The sequence below is a fragment of the Lutjanus erythropterus genome, chromosome 10 (assembly GCF_056507025.1).
Source record: "Lutjanus erythropterus isolate fLutEry1 chromosome 10, fLutEry1.hap2, whole genome shotgun sequence".
NCBI lineage: Eukaryota > Metazoa > Chordata > Actinopteri > Lutjaniformes > Lutjanidae > Lutjanus > Lutjanus erythropterus.
The window spans coordinates 19,023,550-19,048,746 of record NC_139326.1 but is presented as its reverse complement, the minus strand read 5'-3'; the positions used below and the strand labels follow the sequence as shown (position 1 = coordinate 19,048,746).

General features: G+C 40.3%; 1 protein-coding gene across 1 annotated transcript in view; it reads left to right on the top strand.

Moving 5' to 3' along the window:
* The first annotated feature begins 398 nt into the window (after positions 1-398).
* Positions 399-25,197, top strand: part of msh3 (mutS homolog 3 (E. coli)) — a 56,016-nt gene continuing 31,217 nt past the window's right edge. The window contains exons 1-16 of the mRNA XM_084728518.1: positions 399-662; positions 769-892; positions 2,674-2,963; positions 4,117-4,344; positions 4,504-4,620; positions 4,712-4,829; positions 4,959-5,098; positions 6,732-6,898; positions 12,090-12,199; positions 12,379-12,493; positions 13,105-13,192; positions 15,071-15,180; positions 17,724-17,856; positions 20,244-20,431; positions 22,665-22,833; positions 23,039-23,103. Of these exons, the coding sequence (XP_084584644.1) occupies positions 531-662; positions 769-892; positions 2,674-2,963; positions 4,117-4,344; positions 4,504-4,620; positions 4,712-4,829; positions 4,959-5,098; positions 6,732-6,898; positions 12,090-12,199; positions 12,379-12,493; positions 13,105-13,192; positions 15,071-15,180; positions 17,724-17,856; positions 20,244-20,431; positions 22,665-22,833; positions 23,039-23,103 (2,294 nt within the window). The 5' untranslated portion in view covers positions 399-530. The remainder of the gene's footprint in view (positions 663-768; positions 893-2,673; positions 2,964-4,116; positions 4,345-4,503; positions 4,621-4,711; positions 4,830-4,958; positions 5,099-6,731; positions 6,899-12,089; positions 12,200-12,378; positions 12,494-13,104; positions 13,193-15,070; positions 15,181-17,723; positions 17,857-20,243; positions 20,432-22,664; positions 22,834-23,038; positions 23,104-25,197) is intronic.

Sequence of the window (25,197 nt, the reverse complement as noted above, 5' to 3'; positions counted from 1 at the left end):
AATATTAACAAACATTACTGTAAATATGCCAGAATAAGCAAAAATGCTGTTTTTTTATTGGCCAGATGTAAAGGTGGCAACCTAAAATCAATATAAAAATTAAGAATGAATTAAATTACTTAAAGAATTTTATCTGATCTGGGACAGGTCACTTTGAAATCTGGACACTGCTTAAAAAGGTCTTTGCATTCTCCAAAACACTACTACTACTAATATAACAGTTATTATTATTTTTATTGATATTGTTAAACCCAAACTTTTTCTTCCCTGTAATAGGCTTGGTGTACAAAGACGAAAAAAAAGCTGCTGCTATAATGTTGAAAAATATAACCGGAAACCTTCTAATGTTCTGATTGGCTTAACGCTTTTTGCGTCATTTACGCGCCAGTGTGTGATGTCAGCACATGCGCCGCATGTTTTGAAAAGCCGGGGGGAAGCTAAAGCCTCTGTTTTCACTGCTTGGCTCCACATGTGTACGTATTTGTGAACGTTTTTCCATAATGAATTTTGATATGAGGGCAAATTAAAACATGCCAAAGTCTGTGAAAAAGTCCTGCACCACCCAGACCTCCATCAGCAGCTACTTCGGAGGACGAAGCAGCTCGGGCAATCAGTGTGGGATTAAACCCAGTCCTGCTGAGCACCGGCTTTCAAGAGGCAAGGTGAGGTGTGGCTGCTTCATTAAACACATAAAACACACACGCCCAGATTACATTTGCTCAGCCTACAGCGAACACAAACTGAACCTGAGCTGCCTCTGTCCTGCAGCAGAAACTTTCATCTGACGGTCATGAGTTTGGATTGCCAACAAAACGAGCCAAGTTTTCTCCACAACACCGGCAGGTGGAGGACTTGGAGGAGTGTGAGCCTGCCAGCAGTCAGAGCACTACAGGTGAATGTGTGCACCTAAAATCTATTTATTTCTTCCCAGTCCCCGTGCAGGTAACGCCTCACCCATTTCCAGCTTCACGTTTCTTCAGCTTTCAAACAGCATGTGTAGCGGTGTTAAATCCCACTGTTAATTATTGTAGTGTACTGTTGAGGGGTTTTTACTTTCTCTTGAAGAAAATCTGTAAGTAAAAAGTTTCAAAAGGTGCAACATTAAAGGTCCTGAGCGTAAGATTTATGGGGATCTGTTGGCAGAATATTTCAGAAGTGGAATATAATGTCCATTAGTATGTTTTCATTAGTGCATAATCACTTAAAAATAGGAATTGTTGTGTTTTCTGAGCCCGTCATATCTGCAGAGGGTGCAGGTCTTCTTCCATGGGAGACTGCATGTTGCTCCACCATGTCTCTCTGGTAGCCCAGAAGAGACAAAGCGAACACTGGCCCTCAGGGATGCAACAATTTATTGACTGTCATTATTCTTATTATTGTTATTAAAAAATAGATAAAACATTTAACATCTTGTGCAAATTCTGCCGCTCATTATAGTTTCTACTACATGCTTCATAAGAAAGAATAGAAGTTAGAACTTTATTAATCCTGAAGGAAATTATTGTGCTAGATTGCTCCAAAATTACAGTAACATAATAACCACAATAGAGCAATAAATAAGTGAAATATAGCTATAAAATATGAAGTGTATGAGGAGTAAATGCAAAGAAACATGGCTTAATAGAATAACAGTTTAAGTAGATAAGTTTAGTACAAAGTATGCTAAATAGAAAAAGTAGTAATGGCAGTTACATTGAAAGTAATGTTGGCAGTGATATTGAGAGGTAGTAAAAAAGTTATTTTGCACCACAGGATGAACGTAAAGATAACACACGACTTTGGACGTAATAGTAAATGATAATAATGAAAGACGGTCATAATGATAATGCACAGTGTATTAAAACATGACATTAAATGTAATAGAAAAGATGATATTGGACATACAGACCACAATATTGAATATTGCACATGGTAATGAACATAATATAGCCCCTGATATTGAAAGGTAGAATTGCACATAGAATGATAAAAAGTAATATTGTGCATGATACTAAAATATGACATTAAATGTGATAGAACCTTTTGTTGCTTATGACAATGAACATTATATTGCAAATAATATTGAAAAATTATCTTGATGTTGAAATTATATGGAACACAATATTGCTGTTATTGCTCTCAGTCTGATGCGTTTGATGACCACAGGTAGAAAAGACTCCTCTGTGGTCTCAGTCTATGACTGAACATGCTCTGATAGGACTGATAGGTGTGACATGCAGGGGGTGACCGCCATTGTCCACCAGCCTTCCTGATGAGCATAATGAGTCTGTTAGCAGGAGGAGGAGAATCCTACACACTGGTACTTTAATATCTACACAGTGTGCAGGACTTTTTCCATGGAGCCTGCCATGTTGCACCGCCATGTTTCTACAGTAGCCCAGAACAGTGAAACCAAATAGTTGCGGTCTTATGGCTGCCTCCTTGATGCTTGGATGGAGAAGGTGAGTTGAGTTGGCTGCAATCTACAAGGTCACCATTAGATTCCACTAAATCCTACACACTGGTCTTAAAAAAGTGAATCTTTGACTAATATGACATGATGTTTTTCTGTCAAACTGTAGATTGAGGTCAGGAATAAGTTCTGATTGCACTCAAATATTTACACTGGGGATTTTCTTCTATGGGTTTAGATACCTGATAATCCTACTATAACTGTATTTCTTCTCTCCTCAGAGACGAGGCTAACGTCGAGCCGAGGAGCAGGCGTTCTCTGCTCCTCCACCTTGGAGAAGCTAAAAGGCTTCAGCTGCTCATCTCAGCCCAGTGTCGGGTGCGGTGACACTCAGTGGGAAGAAAAGAAGACAGATGGTGCCAGCAGTAAAATCTGTGACCGAGGAATCAGCGTTGAGCCTCCTCGGGACATTACGTATCAACACAGTGAAAAAATCAAACTTCAACAGCAAGAGGAGGAGCATGAGGATGAAGAAGAGGAGGCAAAAGAAAAAGAGAGTTCAGGAAAACAGGTACACTACATAGATGTTCTCCATCACATCAATGTCATCAGTGTGTTTTGTGCAGCAGGTTGGTCCAAGGATGAAGATTTAAGCCTTCATTGTGTTAAATTAATGACAACATCATTCTCACAGTCTTTGAGCGCACCAGAATCCTCACAAATGTCCAACTGGGTCTTTGATAATGTATTGTCCACAATTTGATATCCTCCGCTGGTTAATTTAACCTTAATTTTACCAGCTAGCCTTCATCTCTGTCAAAGCAAACAGTGATGTCCCATTGTTTGGCAGGATGTGGAGACAGAGGTTGCGTTGCAGCTTTTCACAAAAAGGCTGATTAGGCTTGCTATTACTGTTTAAGTGGACATAAATGTTAAAAATCCTGATGATTTTTTATTATGATTAATTAATTATTATTATTATATTGCCAGGTAAAAACAGTGTTGTATGTGTTATATTAGGGTTCTCACATGCTGCCAGCCTGCAGTTATTAATGTTTTAAAAATTTTGCCTAGACCCATGAATTTATATAAATGTACCCATTGTGGATCACCCATCAGGTACTCGTGGGTACCAAACCTGGTGCAGGACTCTATTTTCAGTAATTAAACGATTGCAATCAGCAGTATTTACAAATTCATAGATTCAGCATTTTTTAGTACAGGAGAAGGACAAGAAGTAATTAAAGAACTTTTAATCAGGTAATTTAACTTTTTGGTGGAACAACCATATCAGAGGCAAATGATTATTCCAAGAGTTTATTCATGTTTTCAAACATGTGGGGAGAAAATCTTTATTTTATTGAAGATATATCTGTGTACATGTTTGCTTTTAAGTAACAGGAAGTTTGTGTATAGACATGCCAGTGATACGTTTGACGTCATCTAGAAACAGTGTCTGTACGTACTGTGGTCATAGTTCTGTAACAAAAAACACATTTTCGAGCTCTCTACTGAAAATGTTTTGAGCATGTTTTTTTTATGTACAGTAGGACTATCTGACATATCACTATTGCATCTTTAAACGCTCAAATAACACTCATGGGGAAATGAAATTAGCATGAGGTTTTTTTTCTCCTCCACAGAGAACTGAAAGTTTTGAAAAGGGAAGTGTTACTACTGATAAGACAGAGAGTGATTTTCTATTTTTTTTTTTTTTTTTGCAGGGGGTTTGCTTTTCTCAGTTTACCAAGGCAGGAGGAGGAGGAGGAGGGGGAAGAGGAAGGATTGCAGAGCCAAGTCCTCCACCAGTCTCTAGCGTCTCCTCTAGAGGCTCAAAGAGTGTGTACACTCCCCTGGAACAGCAGGTCATCCAGCTGAAACAGCAGCATCAGGATGCGTTGCTGGCTGTGGAGTGTGGTTACAAATACAGGTTCTTTGGAGAGGATGCAGAGGTGAGAAGTGAAAAACATCTGTCTTAACGATGCAGGAAGGAAATGAACAGTTTCTAATTAAATATTTTTCTTTTGTCCCACTCATCACTAGAACAAATCTTTTCCCATTTCATACACTACTTTAAATGATCAGCACAGATGTCATCTTTGTGTGAACAGACTGCTGCAAAGGAGCTGAATATCTTCTGTCATCTGGATCATAACTTCATGACGTGCAGCATCCCCACACACCGTTTGTTTGTTCATGTCAGACGGCTGGTGTCTCACGGACACAAGGTATGAGACGTATCTTGTATATTGTTCATTTTTAGAAGCCGTTTAAAGTCACAGTGTTCCTTATCTCTACATCGTTGTTTCTCATTTCTAGGTTGGTGTGGTTAAACAGACAGAGACGTCTGCCATCAAGGCCTCAGGGACCAATAGGAACGCTCTGTTCACTCGTCAGCTCAGTGCTTTATACACAAAGTCCACCCTGGTGGGAGAGGGTATCCTGACAGACTGTGAATATCTGTGTGTGTGTGTGTGTGTGTGTGTGTGTGTGTGTGTCCAAAACAGTCTTTTTTAAAATCTCTGTGTGTCTAAAGTGTTGTCCTTGACCGTTTTTTTTTTTTGAGACGTGAACCCGGTGTGCAAACTGGGGGATGAGGAGGTGGGGGCCTGTGGTGACGTAGTGTCTGACCCGCCTGACAGCTTCCTGCTGTGTATCAGTGAGAACTGGGACAAACTGAAGAAGCAGCTCACTGTGGGCCTGGTGGTGAGTCTGATCAGCACTGATTCATCAGGTTGTTCTGTTTTAATTGTTGTTGTTCGGTTTTATTAAGTACCAGTTTATGTGAATGTTACCTTAGTTCTCTCACTCTGTAGTTGATGAGGTGCGATAGTTTCATCTGTTGAGAAGGACTGAGTGATCACGACTGTGAGACAGTTTGTCCTCGTAGATCAGCTGGTAGAGCTTGTGCTCCGTGTACTGAGGATGTACAGTGGCCGTGGGTTCAATTCCCTCATATGCTGCATATCATCCCCCACCCTCTCGCTTTCCCTCGTTCCTGTCCTTCATTCAGCTCTCCTATCAAATATCTATAAAAAAAGAAGAAGAAGAAAATAATTGTTAGGCAGTAAAGTCAGCTGTTAGACATTTTTTAAACTAGATATCTGTGGTCCTCAGATTAATGAAAGAGTTCCCTTCCCTCCCTTGTCAGATATTTAATCCACTGGATTAGTCAGACACAGATATTCACATTCATTTATTCGTTTCTCAACCTTGGAACCCACTGGTTATCGTGTGGGGACAATTTAGCCTCTGTGGGCAGCGGTCAATGTTTTTTGGCTTCCAGTGTGACCAGCGGATATCCGCTGGTTACACTGGAAGACTTCCTTTTTTGTGCACTGCTCACTGTTTACAGTCCGATTAGCAACTGGAAACATGGGGCTAATCTCTATATTTGCATATAAATGCAAGTACATTTATAAAAAGTTAATAAAAAACTAAATTGTCATCAGATGGTAACTGATCAGTTCCCAGATTGCATTCTTGCCAATGTGTTCTTCCTCTTTTGCTCTGTTTGCTGTTTATCTGCATGCAATCAAAATTCTGCTCAAACGTGACTTCAAACTAAAACCAGAGCACTTCTGATACCATGTTCTGCATATTCATATGCAGAAATTTCCAGAAAATGGAGTATAACATGATCATGATATACATGATGATACGTGACAGCAGACTTAAACCAATCACAGGTCATCTTAGTGTTCCTATTGGCTGTTCTATTGGCTGTTCTGCTGGTGCAGCTCTGCATGCATGTTCCTTCAGTGAAACCCTGAATCAGTGGTGGAAACTCCTGCAGGAAAAGTTGCTATAAAACAGAATTAACACAAAGAGAATCTTAAGAAGAGTCAAACTAATGAGAAACTTGTTCAGTCCAAGCCCTGACCTAACTCATGTCCTGGAGATGAGACTAAAATTTATTTTTTGTCTTAGCTTTAGGCAACAAAATTACTTCATTACTTTAAGTAGACTTGAAATCTTATTTCTCTAATACTGACTTATTTTGACTTTTTATGGTGCAGCTACCACAAGATCAACTTTAAATACAAGCTGTACTTCCTTGACATAATCTGATTTGGAAGAAAAGCCTCTCTACATCATAGAATGACTGACTTTTATATAAAAAATATCACTCTGCATCATTATTATATGAGCAATGTGGAGTCATTATTTCATAGAAAAATAACATTGCCCCTCAAAAACAGCACAAACGCTCCTGAAATTCAAATAAGGGATCAAACACCACAAGGAACAAAATACCGGAGTATGTGTGGAGTATCATGTCTTCTTTGTTATTTCTTCAGTGCATGCATTAATTATAGGCATGTGTTTGTGTCTGTAGGCAGTTCAGCCCAGCACTGGAGACGTGTTGCTGGACTGTTTTCCTGATGGTCCGTCTCGCTCTGAGCTCGAGAGTCGTGTCCTGAAGATCAACCCTGTGGAGATCCTCGTCCCCTCTGACCTCTCAGAACAAACACACAAACTCCTGCTGAGCATCGCCAATGCCAGGTAATCTGCTGTCAGGCCACCAGGGGGCAGTTTGTGCCTGTTAACTACCTGACAGATTGTTCTTAGTGTGTTGACCTGGGCTGCCTATCTGCGTGTCTGTTTCTTTCTGAAGGATTGTGTTTGGATTTCACCGGGCAGGAAGACAGTTGTTTTGTTTTGTGTGGAGCTCTGTGGGCTCAGTGTGGAGGAGGAAATCAGTACAGGCTCATTGAGAGGTGATGTGATAATGGCCTTCAGCATCCTGGGCTCCACCACAGGGCTAAACGGGGTCCAACTGCGGCTTATTTATTGTAAATGTTCATAGACTCACTTTTCCCCTAAACTGATGTTTTTCTAATACGTGTTTTACAAAGAAAAATATTTGTTAGTTGATTTATTGAGTCTGTTTCATTTGTCAAACATGAAGTAATTATAAATAATGAAAAAATGTTAAAGTTAATTTCTCTAAGGTTAACTTTTATTAAGTATAATTTAATGTCGGTGGTGCTGGAAGCTCCAGCAGGCTGTAGGGCCAAATGTATTTGTGAGCCTTTTTACTCAGGGTCAAAGAAATAAAGTGCACCGCTATTTTTCCAAACTGCAGCTGCTGGGAAGTCCAATGGAGAAAATTAAATATATATGGGTATAAAAGTGTATCCTAGTAAAACCTGCCAATACTGTCATTTTCCCTGGGCTTCTACCTTATTCTTCTCCGAGAGGGAGACAAAATCCAAAGTCCTTGTTTTGTGCTAAAAAGCAGTCAAAAAATATCTGAAGCCAATGTGAGGTTTCAGCAGTTGTAGTTAGTCAAATCATGTGATTTGATTTTTAAGCCTTTTAAATGCAAAAATTCTTATTTTTGTTACTATTCATCCATTGCATCTCAACAAGGAGTCACTCTCCAGAGAAACACAAAGAGCTCTCAAAAAGCTCTAACTTGAAAAGACTTGAAATACATTTTTACTTTTTACAGAACAATGACTGTGGACATCACTTCCATTAAAAGCGCATTAGGAAGGGATCTTTTAATGGCTGGTATGAACAGGAGGAATTAGTACAGCAAGCAAACCTCTTTAAATGTACATATGGGCACCAGACTACATTGTGAAGCTGCCCGCTAAGCAGAGTATTCACTGTCAAGGTAACGCCATCAGTTCGAATGATTATAGATATTTGACAGCAGTCAAATCACTCTGGTGATTAGCTCTTCATACGCTCAGTATGTTCAACAGGGAGCCTTTAATTTTTATGTTGGACTAACGAGCCGCAACAGAGTCTCTGATGCAGAAGTCGACTTCCATTTAATGCATTCAGGCTGCTGTTTGAACCTCGACATCAAGAGGAGTGAAACAGTTTGTCCTTTTGTTCGTTGGCAAACTCACAGCCCGGCGAGCGACAGTGACGTCGAACTGATGCATTCCAGAAACCTGTTGCCGTTCGGCTCGTCTTGGCCGACAGTCTGCATCCAGCAGCGCGTTCACACCAGTGGGGCCGGTTCCTCTGGAGGCTGCCTGTGATTGCATTATGCTGTGAAAATGAATCGAGGGAGTGGAGTGGATCTGATTAGAAGGGGCTGGCTGTCGGATAAATGGGAAGGATGTCTGCTACTTTCTGCCTCTTTTGTCTCTGACTCCTTGATGGCGCGCGTTTCTCATTTTTCACCTTTTTTTTTGTTCTCTCCTTTCTCATTTTTCCCCTCTCAGTTTAAATTTGATCATGTAAAATGTGATTCATTTGTATTCATTCCTCTTTTCTTTCTCTCTCCCCCTCTTCCTTTTTCTCAGCTGTCCGTGTTGAGTGATTAATGTGGAGATGGTCCTGTAAAGGCCAGCCCAATTATTGTGTTTGAACAGCACGGCTCTCCAGTGATGTGCTCGTCAGAGACAAGACTCTTCTCAATTTGCAGCCTGTATCATACAAATACAGGGCAGCTCAGACACAAGATTTATGACACACAATACTCAGCTGTGCCAGGCCCGAAAGAGAGCGCTACTATTTGAGACCGCACCAAATCACCAAATATAATTTGAGGTGATTTTTTTTTCTCAATAGTGATTCATCAGACTGAGAAGAACAACCGTTAAATGATAATGAAATAGATATTTTGCTGGATATATAAGTATTGACATTACAGGGTGTTCTTACAGGTTTGCCTTTTGCATGAAATGAAGATGAATGCGCTCAATTCTCAAGTTATTTGTCTATTAATTGTTTTAATAATTGTGTTCTATCGGCTCAGCGAGGTTGTTGACACATTTTGAAACGTGAAACTTAATTGTGTTTTCCTTTAATTTACCTCCTTTCTGTAGAGCTCTATTAGAAAAACATAATTCTGGTTGTTTATAGCATGAAAACACCCAAATATTTTGAGCATGCACTCTTAGGAATAAAGGTGCTAACTAGATCCATAAAGCGTTCTTTAGCTTGCCCCCAGAAGAGAACTCTTTTGGTTCCTGGCAGAATCTTTTATAAAGTTTCTACTTGGAACCCTTTCAAAGCATTTTTCCTAAAATCCAGCATAAAGGGTTATATGTGGAACCATCTGTAAAAGTTTTCCCAACAAAACCCCCTATGAGAGGGTCTACAGAGAACATTTCTGTTACGTAATAGTTTCACCCAGAACCCTCTCTGGGGGTTCTATCTAGAACTGTTCCACCTTCTGGGAAGAAACCACCCAGAGGATTCTACCGAGAACCCTTTTATATTCCAAAGGTTTCATCTGGAACCCACTCAGGGGGCTCTACTGGGAATGTTTTTTATTCCAAAGGTTTTACCTACAACTCATCAAGTGGGTTCTACCCAGAACCCCTTTGTATTATGGTACAATTATTATTGAAAATGAAAATTATTTCAACAATCCTGAAAGATCTCTTTCTTTCCAAAAGGATTTTTTGGATGAAAGGGGTTCTTCATGGAACCTTCAGTCTTATAAAGAACCCCTAACAAACCCTCTCTTAAACAAAAGGTTCTTTAGAAGCAGATGGCTCTGGGCAGAACCTTAGCCCTTCAGGAACCTTTCTGGAACCCTTATTCCTCAAAGTGTATATACACAGCATGCATAAATATACCACAACCACAGCTGTAAGGTGCTGGAAAAGCTTGAAAAGTGTTTGAATTTAACTCTGGGAAAAGTGCAAGAACCCTGATTACAGCAATTTCTCTCCAGCCTGTTCAAAAACACTAAAGCGAGACCCACCCAGGTGAGCATTTAAACCAGGGATTTTTTGTTTTTTTTTTGTGTGTGGCCGCTGATGTTAACTCGACAGCCTCCGTGTCTCTGGGGTGGGCTGACGAGACGGGCCCCCTGGCAACAGGATTTCTGTGTGTCCATGGAGCGGCAGGTAATGAGTCCCTGGGAGGTTGGTAGTAGCTAGGTGCGGTATTAGTTGCTTTACTCATCCACAGCCTGGAGTCATGAGTCAGGAGGAGAGCAGCGAAGGGGATTAGAGCAAGTGAAAAGCTCACTGGCTGACGCTGTCAACACAAAGGTTCTCACTTTCTCGCTTTTCCTAAGATTTTAAGTCCATGACTGACGCTCTCAAAAGTTAATATTACATCCTGGGTACATGTGCAAAAAACATTAATCAGAATCAATACACACACACAGAAACACCAGAAGTTATCATTTGTGTATTTTATGAGTGTGTGTAGATTTGAATGGCCACTCTCAGAGCTCTGTGCTCATCCTGCGGCAATAGATCTTAATCGAGCAGCTTAATCTGCTGTGCACGTTAACCTCTGATCTCAGGGTCGCAGCATCTCTGATTTAACCTTTAGCCAGCCCTGCTTTGGATTGATTATTGCCATCAATCAAAAAAATATATTCAAGAGGAAGTGGTGCGTCACGTCTTCAAGTGAAGCACCCACCTCTTCACGTCTGCAGTGACGAACTAAACCCAAATTACAAAAAAGGAAACATATTTTTTCACTTGCTGTCACCCCAATACAGTGGAGGTGAACAGAATGTCTCTCCTACGAGAAACAGCATGAACAGTGTTCACTGGAACTGCTTAGAAACTGTTGACGGTAGGGGTGTCACAAAAGTTGAACTGAATAGTGGATTTGGAGAATTATGGACACAATTCGATTAGATTCTTTGATTTAAAGATACCATTGTTAGACTATTGAATCTTGATTTGTTCAGATCGACAGATCATTGGTTTTATGTCCTGATAACTCGTCATTTACATTTTCAAATTCTTTAAAAAGATGGTATGAAGTGTGATATAACTGCCGGTGAGCTATGCTGTGTCGCCTTTGAAGTGTTCATTCTGACACATGCCTGATGCTGCAAGTGGGTGGGGATGGAGAGAAAACAAAATACAGGGAGAATCACAGATTCTGGCTTTGATTTGGCCTTAAATTTTGACCAGAGTTATGAGCAGAACTCAAACCTCTGGTTCCTAAACCCACAATGCTGAGTCCCAGGGTACAAAATAATTTTGTCCACCAACCAAATGGCAGTGAATGTTCAAAATTTTAGCAGCCACTCAGTAGATTACCAATGCTTCTTTGGTTGGTCAGTGAAGCAAATCTACCCGCCATTTGCATATTTTACCAGCATTTGGCCAGTGGCTGGTTTTAATTTTGCGGCCTGCTGGGTCATGTCAGGGTTTTGCAGAAAATGCTACACTGTGCTCGTCTGTCCTCGGATCAATACCAGCAATTGTTGCTGTTCTTGTAAACCTCATAATACGGTTGAATTGACTAGTTAAATGATTAATGGTCATAGTTTGACTGCCGGCACAATATGCGGTCTATTGATCACTTTTATACATCTTTGCTCCCAGCTCGACCAGTGACTCAAGTGAAAGATGATGATCGTGTGTGTATAAGCGTTACAGTAGGAAACGGAAGAAAGAAAGCGCTCTAGCACTGCGTCCACAGCCACGTGTTTACCTTGGTTGCCCTGGCAACAACAGAGCAGACAAAGCAACCGAGTCCTTGAAAGCAGCAATGCCGAGAGAGTGAATGGAGCAATAGGGAGGTGCGATGGCACAACAGGGAGCTGCAGGGAAAACTGTGTTTTTCTGTGTATCCATAGAGTCTATTTGAACAAAAGGACGTCTGGAACACGCAGTGCTGCATGTGTCTCGTTCGTTCTCTCAGACAGGAAAATGATCAGATAGTGGATGTTGTGTTTCCTTCTGTCTGCACAGTCACAAGCACCACTGACCTCCTGAATCAATGCTGTCATGTTGTTCCCCACCAGCGCTCAGGCCGATGACCGAGTGAGAGTTGAGAAGAGGGGCAGCGTTCAGTTTCAGTTCATCTCTGCAATGAACACAGTCACTGAGTTCTACTGCCACTCGCAGGAGAAAGGTGTGTTTGTTTGGGCCTCTTGTCTTTTACCCCATTTTCCCTCCATATACTCGCATACTGTCACTGTCAGGCCAGGAGTGACATTCAGCTTTACAGTGCTGGATATGTCTGAGGAGAGGGCCTGTGACTCATGTTTTATCTCTGAAAATGTGGCATGTTTGTGTGTCTGTGTGCTCCAGGCTCTCACTCCCTGTCGAGTGTTGCATCCTTGGAGAGCCCAGTGATCTGCTGTCTGGGGCCACTCATCCAGTACCTCCAAGAATTCAACTTAGAGAGAGTTCTTAGGAGCGAAAGGTACAAACAAATGGACACGTATACATACACACACACACACACACACACACACACGCGCACACACACACACACACACACACACACACACACATTCAGCAGCATGGGTTGAGAGTTATCCAGTGTCCCCGCTGCTCATTGGAAAAACAATCGTCAAGTATTCTGATAATCGATTATTCATTTCAGTTAAAAATCAAATTTTTCAACATGTTTCTAAGCCATGACTCCATGTCCAAGTGGAAGATTGCTATTAGTGGAATAATATTATAAAAGGGCCTTTTGTTCCAACAACAAGAAAAAAATCATCAGTTGCAGCTCTAATCTTGGCATAATGTGGGATTTTATGTTTCAAAGGAATACACTACAATGTATTTTACAACTTATTTCACTCTTGTGTTAAAATGTAGCTTTTAGGACCCTCCTTTCCCCATGTGCAACATTTACAAGCCAAGGAGGAGGAATAGTTTATTTTCTGTAAAAGAATTTCTTGGATTTGAGTTATGCAAAGACAATTTATTAAATTTAGTCATCACATTTTATAAACCTCCTCCCAGTAGATACATTGATCGTTTGATCATTTGATCATTTGTAGTCTGATTTTGTGCTCCATGCAGCTCTTTCCGCCGTCTCTCCTGTGCGTCAGAGGGTATGATGATCCTCAGTGCCGCAACCCTCAGGAACCTGGAAATCCTCAACAATCAGGTAAAAGCACATCTCGGCTGGCAGTTATGGCCACTGATCAAGCCTAAAGAAAACATGGTAAAAGGTTTACATTGCACCATACTGTAATCCTCTCACGCATACTAATTGCCAAACAGAAACATCTGCTCTTTGTCTTGAACTTAGCTTTCAGCTTTGTTAAATTATGTTGCAAGAGCCAGAATGTTTTTTGAGCCAAAGCAAGTCTGAAGTGTGTGAAGAGAAGTCATGTTACATGTCTTTGTAATCAGTCTTGTTGTAACCGGTTGTACTGACTTTCCTGGTTCCTAGATGATAGCTTTTCCGCTAACGCCATCATCAGGTTGATCTTATTTAGCCTGATGCAGCACAGCCTCACTGAACCACTTACATTGCTTTAGACTTTACCAAAACTAGGTTTAAAGTGAGTAAACCCAGATTTAAAATTAAGCGGATACATTTTCCTTGATATAAACTGAAATTAAATGAAGTTTAATCAATATGGAGATGCTTTCTTACCCAAATTAAAATGGATAACACAATAAATTTGAGTGCTGTTGGGACCTATTGAGTATAAAAGAGACATAGAACATAAAACATAAAGATTAAAAAACAGGCAACAGCACAGTAAAGAGCAAATAGACTCCCAGGCAGCAATTGGAGTAAAAGAAAGGAAAGACACATCATAAAACTCAGCTGGGGTGATTCTGTGCCTTAACTGTGTTTGAGGAACTTGATTATTTTGCTCACTTCATCTCATAAAGGCAGCTATTTTGAAAGTCTAAGTTTAAAGTTAGAACTGGATCACACTTTGAATTGGAGGTTAAAGTTTTGTTACAACAGACATTTAAATTGAACCTTTTTTTTTTTAAATTCTAACCTTGTTGGTTCAGCCTAACATAGGTTTTGTTTATTGTTTTGGGTCTAAACGTTAATGTCTTTAAAGTGTCAAGTCAAGTCTTCATGTTCATCAGCTGGTCACAAATTGTGTCCTTTTACTTTTTGGTGCTGAACAGGTTGTGTACAGTGGGATTTTAGAGCTTTTCAGTGTAAATATCTGCCTGCTGTGACAAAAATTACGTTAGGAGAGTGAGAGTGAAGCAAAATAGTAAATTTGTGGGTTAGACAAATAAACAATTTGCTGAATCGCTCTATAAAGCTGAGGGGGGCTGCAGATCTGTGTGATTAGTCTCTGTTCACTGTTCACCGTTTCACTTTTTTTTTTTTCAATTATTCTTTTTAAGTCATTGTTATTAATTGTTATTGATTATAGTTGCATTAAGTCGTCATTTTTGGTTGAGGAGGAGGTTGAGGAAGACTTCTGACCTGAAGTGCATGTCTGTCACTTGAAAAGCTTGAAGATGATGTTACATTCATCTCAGGAGGAGAAAGCCTTCAGGGAGGAGACAGACTTACCTGCTGTACTTGAGTTTTCCATTTTGGCAACCTCTCAGCACATAGCAGTGTCAACAGCCAGCCAGCTGCAGATGTCATGCAGCCTGCAAGGGTAGAGAAACACCTTCCAGGGCCAATTCTTTTTTTTTTACATATATGACAAAACAGTGCAGATTAATCCTGTACAATTTGCTGGAATCAGTTTACAGTCATGATTGCACAGGGGGCTGTAAAAATTTAATGGGTGAGTTAAATTGTCGTTTCTCGGATCACAGACAAATGCTCAGTGACTAGTGAGGCTTGCGTGGGTGACGGCTCAAAAGTTCGGCACGACTCCGTTGCCGTGGCGTGTGTGTCGCACATGGAGTTCAAGCTCAGTTCAGGTCTCCTCACCTGACCGCTCATGGCCTCCATCATCATCAGAATGTTTGGTTTTTCTTCCTGAAATTTGGCTCGTTCGAATTACGTTCATGTGTGAGCTGTGTTTGTGTGTTCTTTTGCTGACAGACAGATGGTGGTCTTAAGGGCAGTCTGTTGTGGGTGTTGGACCACACTCGCACGCCGTTTGGGAAGAGACTGATGAGGAAGTGGGTGTGCCAGCCCCTCACAGACCCACAGTGAGTACAGAACCCTCTGATGAAGCACGACAGTCAGTGCCGAACCGTCTTGTCATTTAGTTTCAGAGAGCCTGACAAAGTTCTGACAAAGTAATTTGATTAGATAAGAAGCACTCCTGATACTGCTGATATAAAGTATAACAGCAGAGGGACTTTCTGCATGTATTGCTCAGCTTTACAGGCGTTCTAATTACCCATATGCTGGTTACATTGAACACGCAAAAGAGCAGCATGTGAGTGGTGTGTATATACCACTGAGATCCGCTCTGCACAAATATAAAGTTGGCCAGTCTTCTATTTATAGTTTTTACACAACATCTAGGTGGAACTGTTATACAGAAATGGGTTATAAACTGTCAACTACCAGCATACTGAACTGGACATGACTCAAGCTTATTGGCGGTTTGGTTTTGTCAATAAACGCGAGAAGAGACATCGAAATAGCAGACTGAATGTCAGGGAAAATCTAAAAGTGAAGAAAAAAAAAAGAGTGATCTGAGCTTATTAACCTAATACTAACTCCCTGGTGATCACCCTGTTGGCATTTAGCTGGCAAGTACCAGCTGGCAGTTACTTTATCCCTTACATAGACTGGTTTGTAAATGTTAACTTTGCCATATTACACAACTAATCAGTACAACAGCACTCCCTCTTGTGTGAAATATGCAATAAATTTTGGTTTAATTACCTGGAACAGCAGACTTTGGCTGACATGAGGCATTGATGTTTGATTTTTTTAAGGCACTTTTACATTATTTAAACTGAGGTAGGCAGCTCATTTTTAGAGAACTTTTTAGCATTATGCAATTCAAGTGATCTGAAAGAAAACTAGACTTCTGCTCCTCTTCTTGGTTCTGTTTTCAGGTTTTAGAAAATCTACCCTGCGACCTGAGACCAATCACAGGTCGGTGCAGGAAGTTGATTGCTGAGTTTCATTCACAGGTTGTCAAATACCAATGCTTGTGTTGGCGGCTCGGTCCTAAAGTGTCGGCAGCTGTCGACCTGGGAATGAGACTCAACAATCAGTCTTTCTCTAGAATCGCTTACTGCACTTTTAATGTCCCTCTTCTGGGACAGTAAAGATCTGAGTTGAACTGACCGGACAGGCTCTGGTCTGTCAATCTCAGCACAGGCTGCAGGATTTACATGCAGCTTGAGGGACAGCACTGCCTCAGAAGCTTAACTTTGGGCAAAATAGGCCACACTTCACAGGACCATGCAGCTTTGCATTTTCTGCATTGTCTCATTGGGACAAAAAGCCGAATTTCACAATGCAGTGTTATTCTTTAATGCTAGTTATTAAATACCATGTTAACAAGTAGCAGAAGGCACTATTATTTTAATATACTCACAATTAAGTGGCATTTAAAGGCTTTAATCTCCACAGTTTTGAAGAACAAAGTAGTGGATTAGTGTCGGCCTTTTGACTGACATAAACTAACTTCAGAAGTTGCCTGGCTGGTGTAAAAATTATCCCTACTTCCCATTTTCTGATGTTTGAAACACATAAATGTCAGTATTGTTGGAGAGGATGTAAGATGGAGCCCATAATGTGAACAATTAGTTGTTTTTCACCCAGCAGAGCAGTGGCTCCTCTTTTCAGAAACACTGCAGGGTGAAAACACATAAAAAGTGTTCTGGAGGCGACCTGTTTAAATAAAAACGTTGAAACTGACTCACAGCACTTCTGCTACAAACAACCTCTCACTTTTCATGTTGTACTAGTACTATTCCAGTTCTTTTCTCTGCACTGCGATGTTATTATCCATATATTGATTGTGTTTTCTGTGTGTGTGTGTGGCATGGCCTTTTCCCTCCCACAGTGCAGGGATTATATCTGTGGATTGGGCACCGCTCTCAGATTATACAGATAGCTCCTCTGCAAAAATACCAACATCAATAAAACCCAGATTACACCCAGCAGGCACATTAATTCCAAGATACACAGTGCAGCAGCCCATGACACAAACACTCATGCATGAGTGTGATTTCGATGTTGTTTTATTACATAACTGAGCTCGACTTTATCTCCTTTTTTTCTATCCATTTTTTTCCAGATGCTCACAGAACAAATTTGTTCTTGTTGCATCTTTAACTGAATATATTTTGTAATGGTCACAGCTTACAGGTTTTAAAGACCTTATACTATAAAAACTTTATTTGTTGAACTACTTCAGACATCTCAGTACTCAAGGAATGCCCATCTAATGGCTAGGTAATGCCCTAAAGATACTATAAACTAAAGGAAATTCAGCTTAAAGGGAGACAGTAGAGAGGGGGATAGTTTGGAATATTTGAACTGGGGTTGTGTAAGGTAGATATCAATAATGTATTAGCTACAGTAGATGATAGCCAGCAAGCATTTGTTTTGAGTTTCAAGTGTCTTTTCATACATTTCAATCAAGGGTAATTCAGTTCCAAGTGACAAGTTTCCTTCACAGATGACTGTGATTGAACATGTTGGTTTCTTTGACTCTTTGCCGTCTTTCATTCCTATCTACTTTCTCTCCTTGCTTCTTTGCTTTTCTCCCATGAACCCACAGGTCGATCTCAGAGAGGCAGGTTGCTGTGCAGGAGATCCTGGAGTCGCACTCTCTCACTTTAAACTCCATCAGATCTCTGCTGTCGCATCTGCCCGACCTGGAGAGAGGCATCTGCAGCATATACCACAAAAAGGTACAAAGTAGTCAAATGGGACACACACACACACACACACACACAATACATACACACATAATATCTTTATCTAGTTATGATAGCATTTTACTCACTATCTTGGTGACACAGTTATAACCTGCTGGAAAAAATGGTCAAAACTGCAGAAATTTGACACGCATTGTTAAAAAGCAGACCTCCTCCTTCTTGCTGTTTTGCATAAAAATGAGAACAGGACAGTTTTCTCTCTCTCTCTCTCTCTCTCTCTCTCTCTCTCGCTCCTTTCACCTGCCGTCTCTCTGTCGCTCTGTCTTTTGTGATGTGCCTCTTGATTAACAACAGGGAGCAGTCACCTCAGTGGCACTTTCCTGATTGTCTGACACAATCTCATTTCCCGTCGGACCCATTTTTGAAATGTCAGAAGGCTTCATCCCACGTGTGTGTGTGTCAGTGTGTGTGTTTTGTGCAGAGATGAGAGAGGCCATCTGGTCTGAGCTCGTGTTTGATGTTCAACTTTCTGGCTTCTTCATATATTGTTTAAAGAAAATAATCAAATGTCACTGAACGCACACACACACACAGGAGCCTTAATTGTCATTTTGCTCGTCTGTAGATAAATGGGCCTGTGTGTAATGGCCTGTGTCTCTATGGCTCCATCAACATAATAGGAGGGAGGGGAGAGAATGTCTGTTTGGGTTCATAAAAGAGCATCACAGGGGCCGCTGACATGGGGGACCATTAAAACTGCAGCATGTGATTGATACAATAAACCATTGTCAGCGTGACTCTCATTAACCTTTCATGACTCGGTACTATACTGTGACATCACTAATGGCAATATGAAGTCAATATGATCCCAATATCACCTCCCTGCAGAGGTATTTCTACGCAGAGCATTGATTGATCATTAACTTGATTCCATCTTAAATGATCGCTGGTCCTATTTTTACAGCCTACGTATTGAACATGAATAAACATAAAACTGTAGTATTATGATTTAGTATTACAGATTATAGACGCTTTTATAAGGTGGATTTTCAGGAATTACCAAAAAGGCTGAAATTTGCACAGAACAAAAAAGAGTAATAGCGTGTGTCACCGTGCGTTTCCAAATGCTTCCCCTGTTTATGCACAATTGTTTTTAAATATTTGTTGCACATCCCGCTCGGTGTGGGAATCCTTTCGAGAGAAATTCAGCCACACGTTAGACGGTTCAGCTCGGCATTTAACTGTGTTTACGATAGCTATTTGCTAACGGTGGGCTAAAATCGCTTGCATCCAGAGCCATATGGAGTGCTGCTGTAATGTTAACAGACAACAGCAGCATCACCTCACGTGTCGTTACGTGAGGTGATGCTGCTGTTGCCTGTAACGTCTGCACCACAGGGCAACTATGTATGGAAACCCAACCCTAGAGGTGTCTATATCTGCAGAGACCCCGCTCTCTGATGTAGTGACCAGTGGTTACATCGTCATCCCTGTCTCTCCTCTGCTCTCTGTCTGTGGGAGCTGTAGAGAGAGAGACACACACACACACACTGGCAAAATAGACTGAAGACACAGCAACAGGATGAATGTTTGCTTCGCCTTTTTCACACAAAACCCGGTGTTGTGTGGAGGTGTGGGTGTGTTTATGTGTACTTTATAATGCCACCGCTGTGAAACAATTCCAAAATAAGGTTTTATTTCTCTGATTCACTGCTTTGTTCTCACTAGCACCGTTCACTCTCTTCCTTCACTCTTTACCACCATCACCACTGCTCTGCACTTTCACTCTCTCTATTGTTTGTTATGCTAGGGGCGAGGGGCAAACTTTGAATGGTATGTTTACAAACAGCAACTAACAAAATCTGCATATTCTACCTTTAAAAGTGATGAGAAATGTAAATAAATTTGTTTCGCTGGTATATTCAATGACAGAAGTTCTGAATAAATCCTGTATCTACATTTTTCCACATGTGTAATGCAGTGAAGCAGCTGGGATGTTTAATTTGTTCTTGTTTTTTTTTTTTTTTTGTTGGGGATGTTTTATTTTCTCTCTGACATATTGCGAAGACTTCAACAGTCTGTGCTGCTGCTAATGAGTGGTGTCTCTCAGAGCGTTGGCTGTAATAAATGTTTGCTCTTTAAGCTTGGCTGTTGCAACCAGTGCAGATGAGATTTAGTGATCTAATCTCGCTGCCTTACAGAATCCCCCAGTAACACAGCACACACACTCACACACACAAATACAAGAATACAGAAAGCATGATTTGCAATTTCTGCATGAATGAAGAAGGTATTTTTTTTTATTTCTGGTCACTAAATGGTCATTACTTTCTGATCAATCGTAGTGCACTGATTCAAAATAAGTCAAGTGTTCATCCTTTATCAAATATTACGTATATCTGTCTGTGTGCGTGTTACAGTCTTCCACGCAGGAGTTTTACCTCATCAGTAGCAGTCTTTCTCGCCTGGGGCTGGAACTGCAGGCCTTGCTCCCAGCTATCCAGTCACAGATCAACTCGCAACTGCTTCGAGACCTCCTGTTGGACACTCCTGAACTGCTGGCTCCAACCCATGGCTTCCTCAAGGTGCTCAATGAAAAAGCCGCCAAGTGAGTATCCAGCAGCGCAAGGAGAAGGTAGTGATTTGCATGATACTAATACATTTCTTACTGTTGCTGAATAAAGATTTATGGATATCTGACACTCATAATGTGTTGGTCTTTAAGATTTTGTCTGAGTGATCATTATTATTCATTACAAAAGAAAAAGGGCAATTAAGTCAATATTCTATCATTTAAATTGCTTTGTTGTGTGAACTCACTGTAGTCTGGCTGGATATGGAGCGCAGGGCTCCAACTAAGGTTTTCTTTCATTATAGATCGATTTATTGATTTTGTTTAGTCTATAAAAATGTCAGAAAATAATGAAAAATGTCCACCTGAGGCCACCAGCAGTTTACAACCCAATGATTTTCTGTTTGCAGTGATATGAAACAGAGAAAAGATCCAAATCTTGACAGTGTAAAAGCTGACACCATATTTGCTCTATAAATGGCTCAAAATTATTTCTTCATTATCAATACTGTTATTGATTGAGGTTGTGTTTTCTCAGCACTAATTGAGGGCTTAGAATAATACAGCTTTTAGGAAGATTGTTTTGCTGTATTATGTGGTAGTATCTAGGGTTGGGTGATATTCATGTTTCTCTCTTTTACCAAACTAAGATGAGCTTAATTGCCTTCAAACTCCATAGACAGAAACAAAATAAAATCCACCAAAACCATCCCGGTCAGTGTTTCCTCTGTTCAAATAATCACCAGCTCTGGTTTGGTTAAAATAAATCTTTAATTCACTGAGTTCGATGTGAAAATACTCTGGCTCTACATGCTGTTTTCCTCCCACTCATTCTTTGGCTCAGAGGGTGTGTACTGTGCCGCTCAGTGAGACTCTGTCGCTGAGCAGTGGCTGTCACTTGTTGCTCAGACGCAGACCATTAAATAAGCTAAATAAAATGACAAAAATCACCCCAAAAATTGCCTGAAAATTCTATTCTTAATGATCTCTTGTTTGTCTGTGCTCAGTGTGCCTCGACTATCCTGAGTTGTTTGTCGTGTTATCGAAGTTCAAAGCATTTTTCATAGTAGAGATTCTTGCTGTTTCTACAGTTCTGCAGGGAGTTAGCCTCCCACATCGGAGGGGTGGCTGATTGTCATCCTTTTTGCCTTTGCCTTACTGTTTTTGGCATGTAACAGTATGTCTGACATGATTAGAAATTATTTTGGACCAAGTATATTGCATCAGCACTGTTATTACAGAAGTGTTATCATTCTTAATTACTTATGACAGCTTCATGAAAACAATGGTTGTCACATTTTTATTTGAACAACAAACTGTTAAAGCTAATGAACGAATGACCCTGTTATGGAAACTAAAATAAATACTTGGAAAAAGAAAATTGCCCAGAAAAACAACAACAAAAAACAACCAGTGATGGACTCAATCAATTGCTGAAATCCAATGTATTCACCTAAATGTCCAACTCGAGTTGCAGCTCAACATTAAGAAAAGGAGAATTTACAGCAGTATTTGTCAAGACCTCATTTTATTTAGCATATTTTTATATGGACATATTGTAGGTCTTAGAGCCACGAGAGACCATATTTCAATACACACATTTGAATATGAATGTTTCAAATGTAATATATAAATCTCCTTTCCTGGATTTCTTTTGATTCAGTTCTGAATGTCTTTCGTTGATTGCTAAACACTGGTGCAAAATGGTAAATATGTCTGAACAAGACATTAAATCTAAAGCAGCAATGATTAATTAAATTAATTGCCAATTGTTTTGGAAATCGATAATCCGTTTGAGTAATTTTTGAAGGAAAAACATCAAAACTACTGTTATTATTCTGATTCCAGCTTCTTAACTGTAAAACTTTTCTGGTTCCTTTAGTCTGAACTGAAAGTAAACTGATGTCTTTGAGTTGTGGGCAAAACAGGACATTTTGATATTTTGGACTTTGGGAAAAACACTGATGGACATTTTTCACCATGTGACATTTTATGGACCAAACAACTAATCGATTAATTGAGAAAATAATCACTGATGGAAAAAAAACTGTTAGTTTCAGCCCTGATCAGATCATTAAAAGACACCACAGTATCATGGAATTAGGCTCAAAAATGTAACATTGCGGTTTTCTGGGTAAATGCTTCATGCCTGCTGTCACAGCACTTAATGAACAATCAACAGTTGGCATGAAGGCAGCTTCGATGTGTACTGTGATGTGTTACCGGCGGCCGTCACATTTTAACTGTGTGTTTTTGTGTGTTTGTGGAGGTCGGGAAATAAGACAGAGCTCTTCTCAGATCTGTCCGGCTTCCCGGTGCTGCAGGAGCGAAGGGAGCAGATCCAGACGGTCCTCTCTGAGATTCAAGATCACCGCAAAGAAATCCGCCTGACGCTGGGGGCCCCGGCGTTCGACTACACGACTGTCTCTGGACAGGAGGTACCGTCTGTGTGTGCGTGAGGCTGAGAGTGAAAGACAGGTGGGAGGAGATTGATGGCCTGATTTGGGTGGAAGACTGAGTCACAGTGATGATCTGATGTCTGTGTGTGTTTGTGTTTGTGTGTCAGTTTTAATCAAAAGTGACACATTCTTTTGGCCGTCTGGTGCCGTCTTATTTATCAAAGTCTTTCTCCTCCGCCCTCAGTTTCTGATCGAGGTGAAGAACTCGCTGTCGTCCAAGGTTCCACACGATTGGGTCAAAATCAGCAGGTGAGCTCACAGCTGCAGCACACACATAACGAGCACAGCCGAGACCTGGTCTGTTTGAAATGTGCCCTGAGAGAAATGGGTTTCACTATACAAATGAATTGAATTGGGTAGCCACAGTTTTTGCCCTCAGAGGCTGAAATTTAGCATGGAGGTCAAGTGTGTGTGAAGGTGTGTGTTTGTGTCCATGCCAGCAGGTTAAAAGGGGGCGTGGTTATGCGTAATGACCCCCCTCCCTCCCCCTCCTCCATAACTCATGAATCATTTTTCTTACTCAGCAGAGAGTTCCTGTTTCAATTCAGACATTTCTTTTTCAATTGATGTGACTGAGTCCCACTTCTTGTACTTCAGTCACAGAGGTCAAGTGGTCGTGTGTGAATGCATGGACGCAAGGATGCATGTGCATTTGTATGTAGCTATTGTGAGTTAGTGCTTGTTTAATATTTCCATGGTCTTAGATCTCTGAGACCTCTGAACCAACTAATGTGCTTTCTGGATTTAGTCTGAATTCTTTTTACAGCTGTGTCATCAGAGATTTAGCTGCATAATTCTGAGTAATGTGATATCTTTTTTCACTGATGTAATGGGGAGCGTGATGTTTTATTTTTGTCTCTTTAAGACTGAAAAGAAGATGATGGAAAAAAAGTTATTATTAGCTCTAATATTTAACATTTTGGTAATTATCAGAATCATTATTTTTTATTCCAACTCCTGATAAAATACATTTTAAAAAGTGATACATTGGCTTTGATGCAGCTGTCTTTGTCCATCTGTAGTCTCAATATCCTGCACTCAGCACTATCTGATTGGTCACGTTTCATGGGTTGTAGTCTTTCATCACTGACGGTTTGCCACAGACGGTCAGAGGAAGGACTGGAGCTGCACCAGTGAGCCCAGCAGAGCTGTGTTTTGATAGGATGGCAGGAGATATTGCTGAAGCTGCAATAAACGTCGCAATCTTATGATCTATTTCTATGATGACAAGACTGCCCAGTTTCCGAGTTACCCCACTGAAAATGCCCAAAGTTACGGCCATAACAAGAACAGATGCTGTCTCAGTGGAAAGCTGCTGAGCAACTCTGCTTTCTGCACCACAATCTGGTGCTTAATTGGAACCACAAATTCAGGACAGAGACTTAGAGAGGATTTCAATTTCAATACAAATTTAAGTGTTGATATTTTTATTTATTTTTTCTTTATATACTTTATTGAAACCTTTGTTTATTTATGTGTTATTCTTTTAAATTATCAGTTAACTTCATAATAAATGCTGCTGGGAGCTCCCAGCATTTATTTCAGTATTGTGTTGGAGTTCATGGTTTTCTAAATTTTGACACTAAGGTTTTCACTTTTACAAATGTTATTGGACTCCTTGATTACTAATCATCAGTAATGTATTTGTTGATAATATATCAATATATGTTCATGATCTTGGCAAGTGCATGTTAGAGTGTATATTGATTTAGGACCCCTCATTTTGTGATTATATATGTGATATAGCATGTTTCTATGACAACAGCCAACCCAAAAACACAGGCTGTTGCAGTAAGAAGGCAAAACAATCTAACCATACTATAGTATAAATGACAAAAATGTAATAGCAACAATACCTGCTTTTAAACTACTAAAATAAAACTTAAACTAAAACACTACAAGGTAATTTTGTAATAGAAGTAATCCTATCATGGCTTAAAACGCAATAATCAATATTTTTTGTGTTAACAATTGATCAAAAGATGTGTAAGGTGAAACTCCAAAGAGAAATATCACCTGACTCTTCAGGTCACCTCAACTCCATCTGGAGAGTTTTGCATCTTTCAGCTCATTGTTTTGGGTTTTGTGGTTAAGAAATGTGCTGTTTTGGTTCACTCTCACTGCTCCTGCTCTGTTAAAACTTGTTTCCAGATGCAAGCAGCTGTTTTCAGCCAAATGAGCTGTGCACTATCTGTCCTGCATGAAATGAGAGTTTAACAAAGGCAGCAGCTCACTAATCAACATATTGAAGCATTTAGAAGCCAGATATTTCCCACAGGAGTTTCTGGGGAGCAAAACAGAGTTTAAGGAGAGTGAATATTGGACTTACAGTCGTCAGCTGGC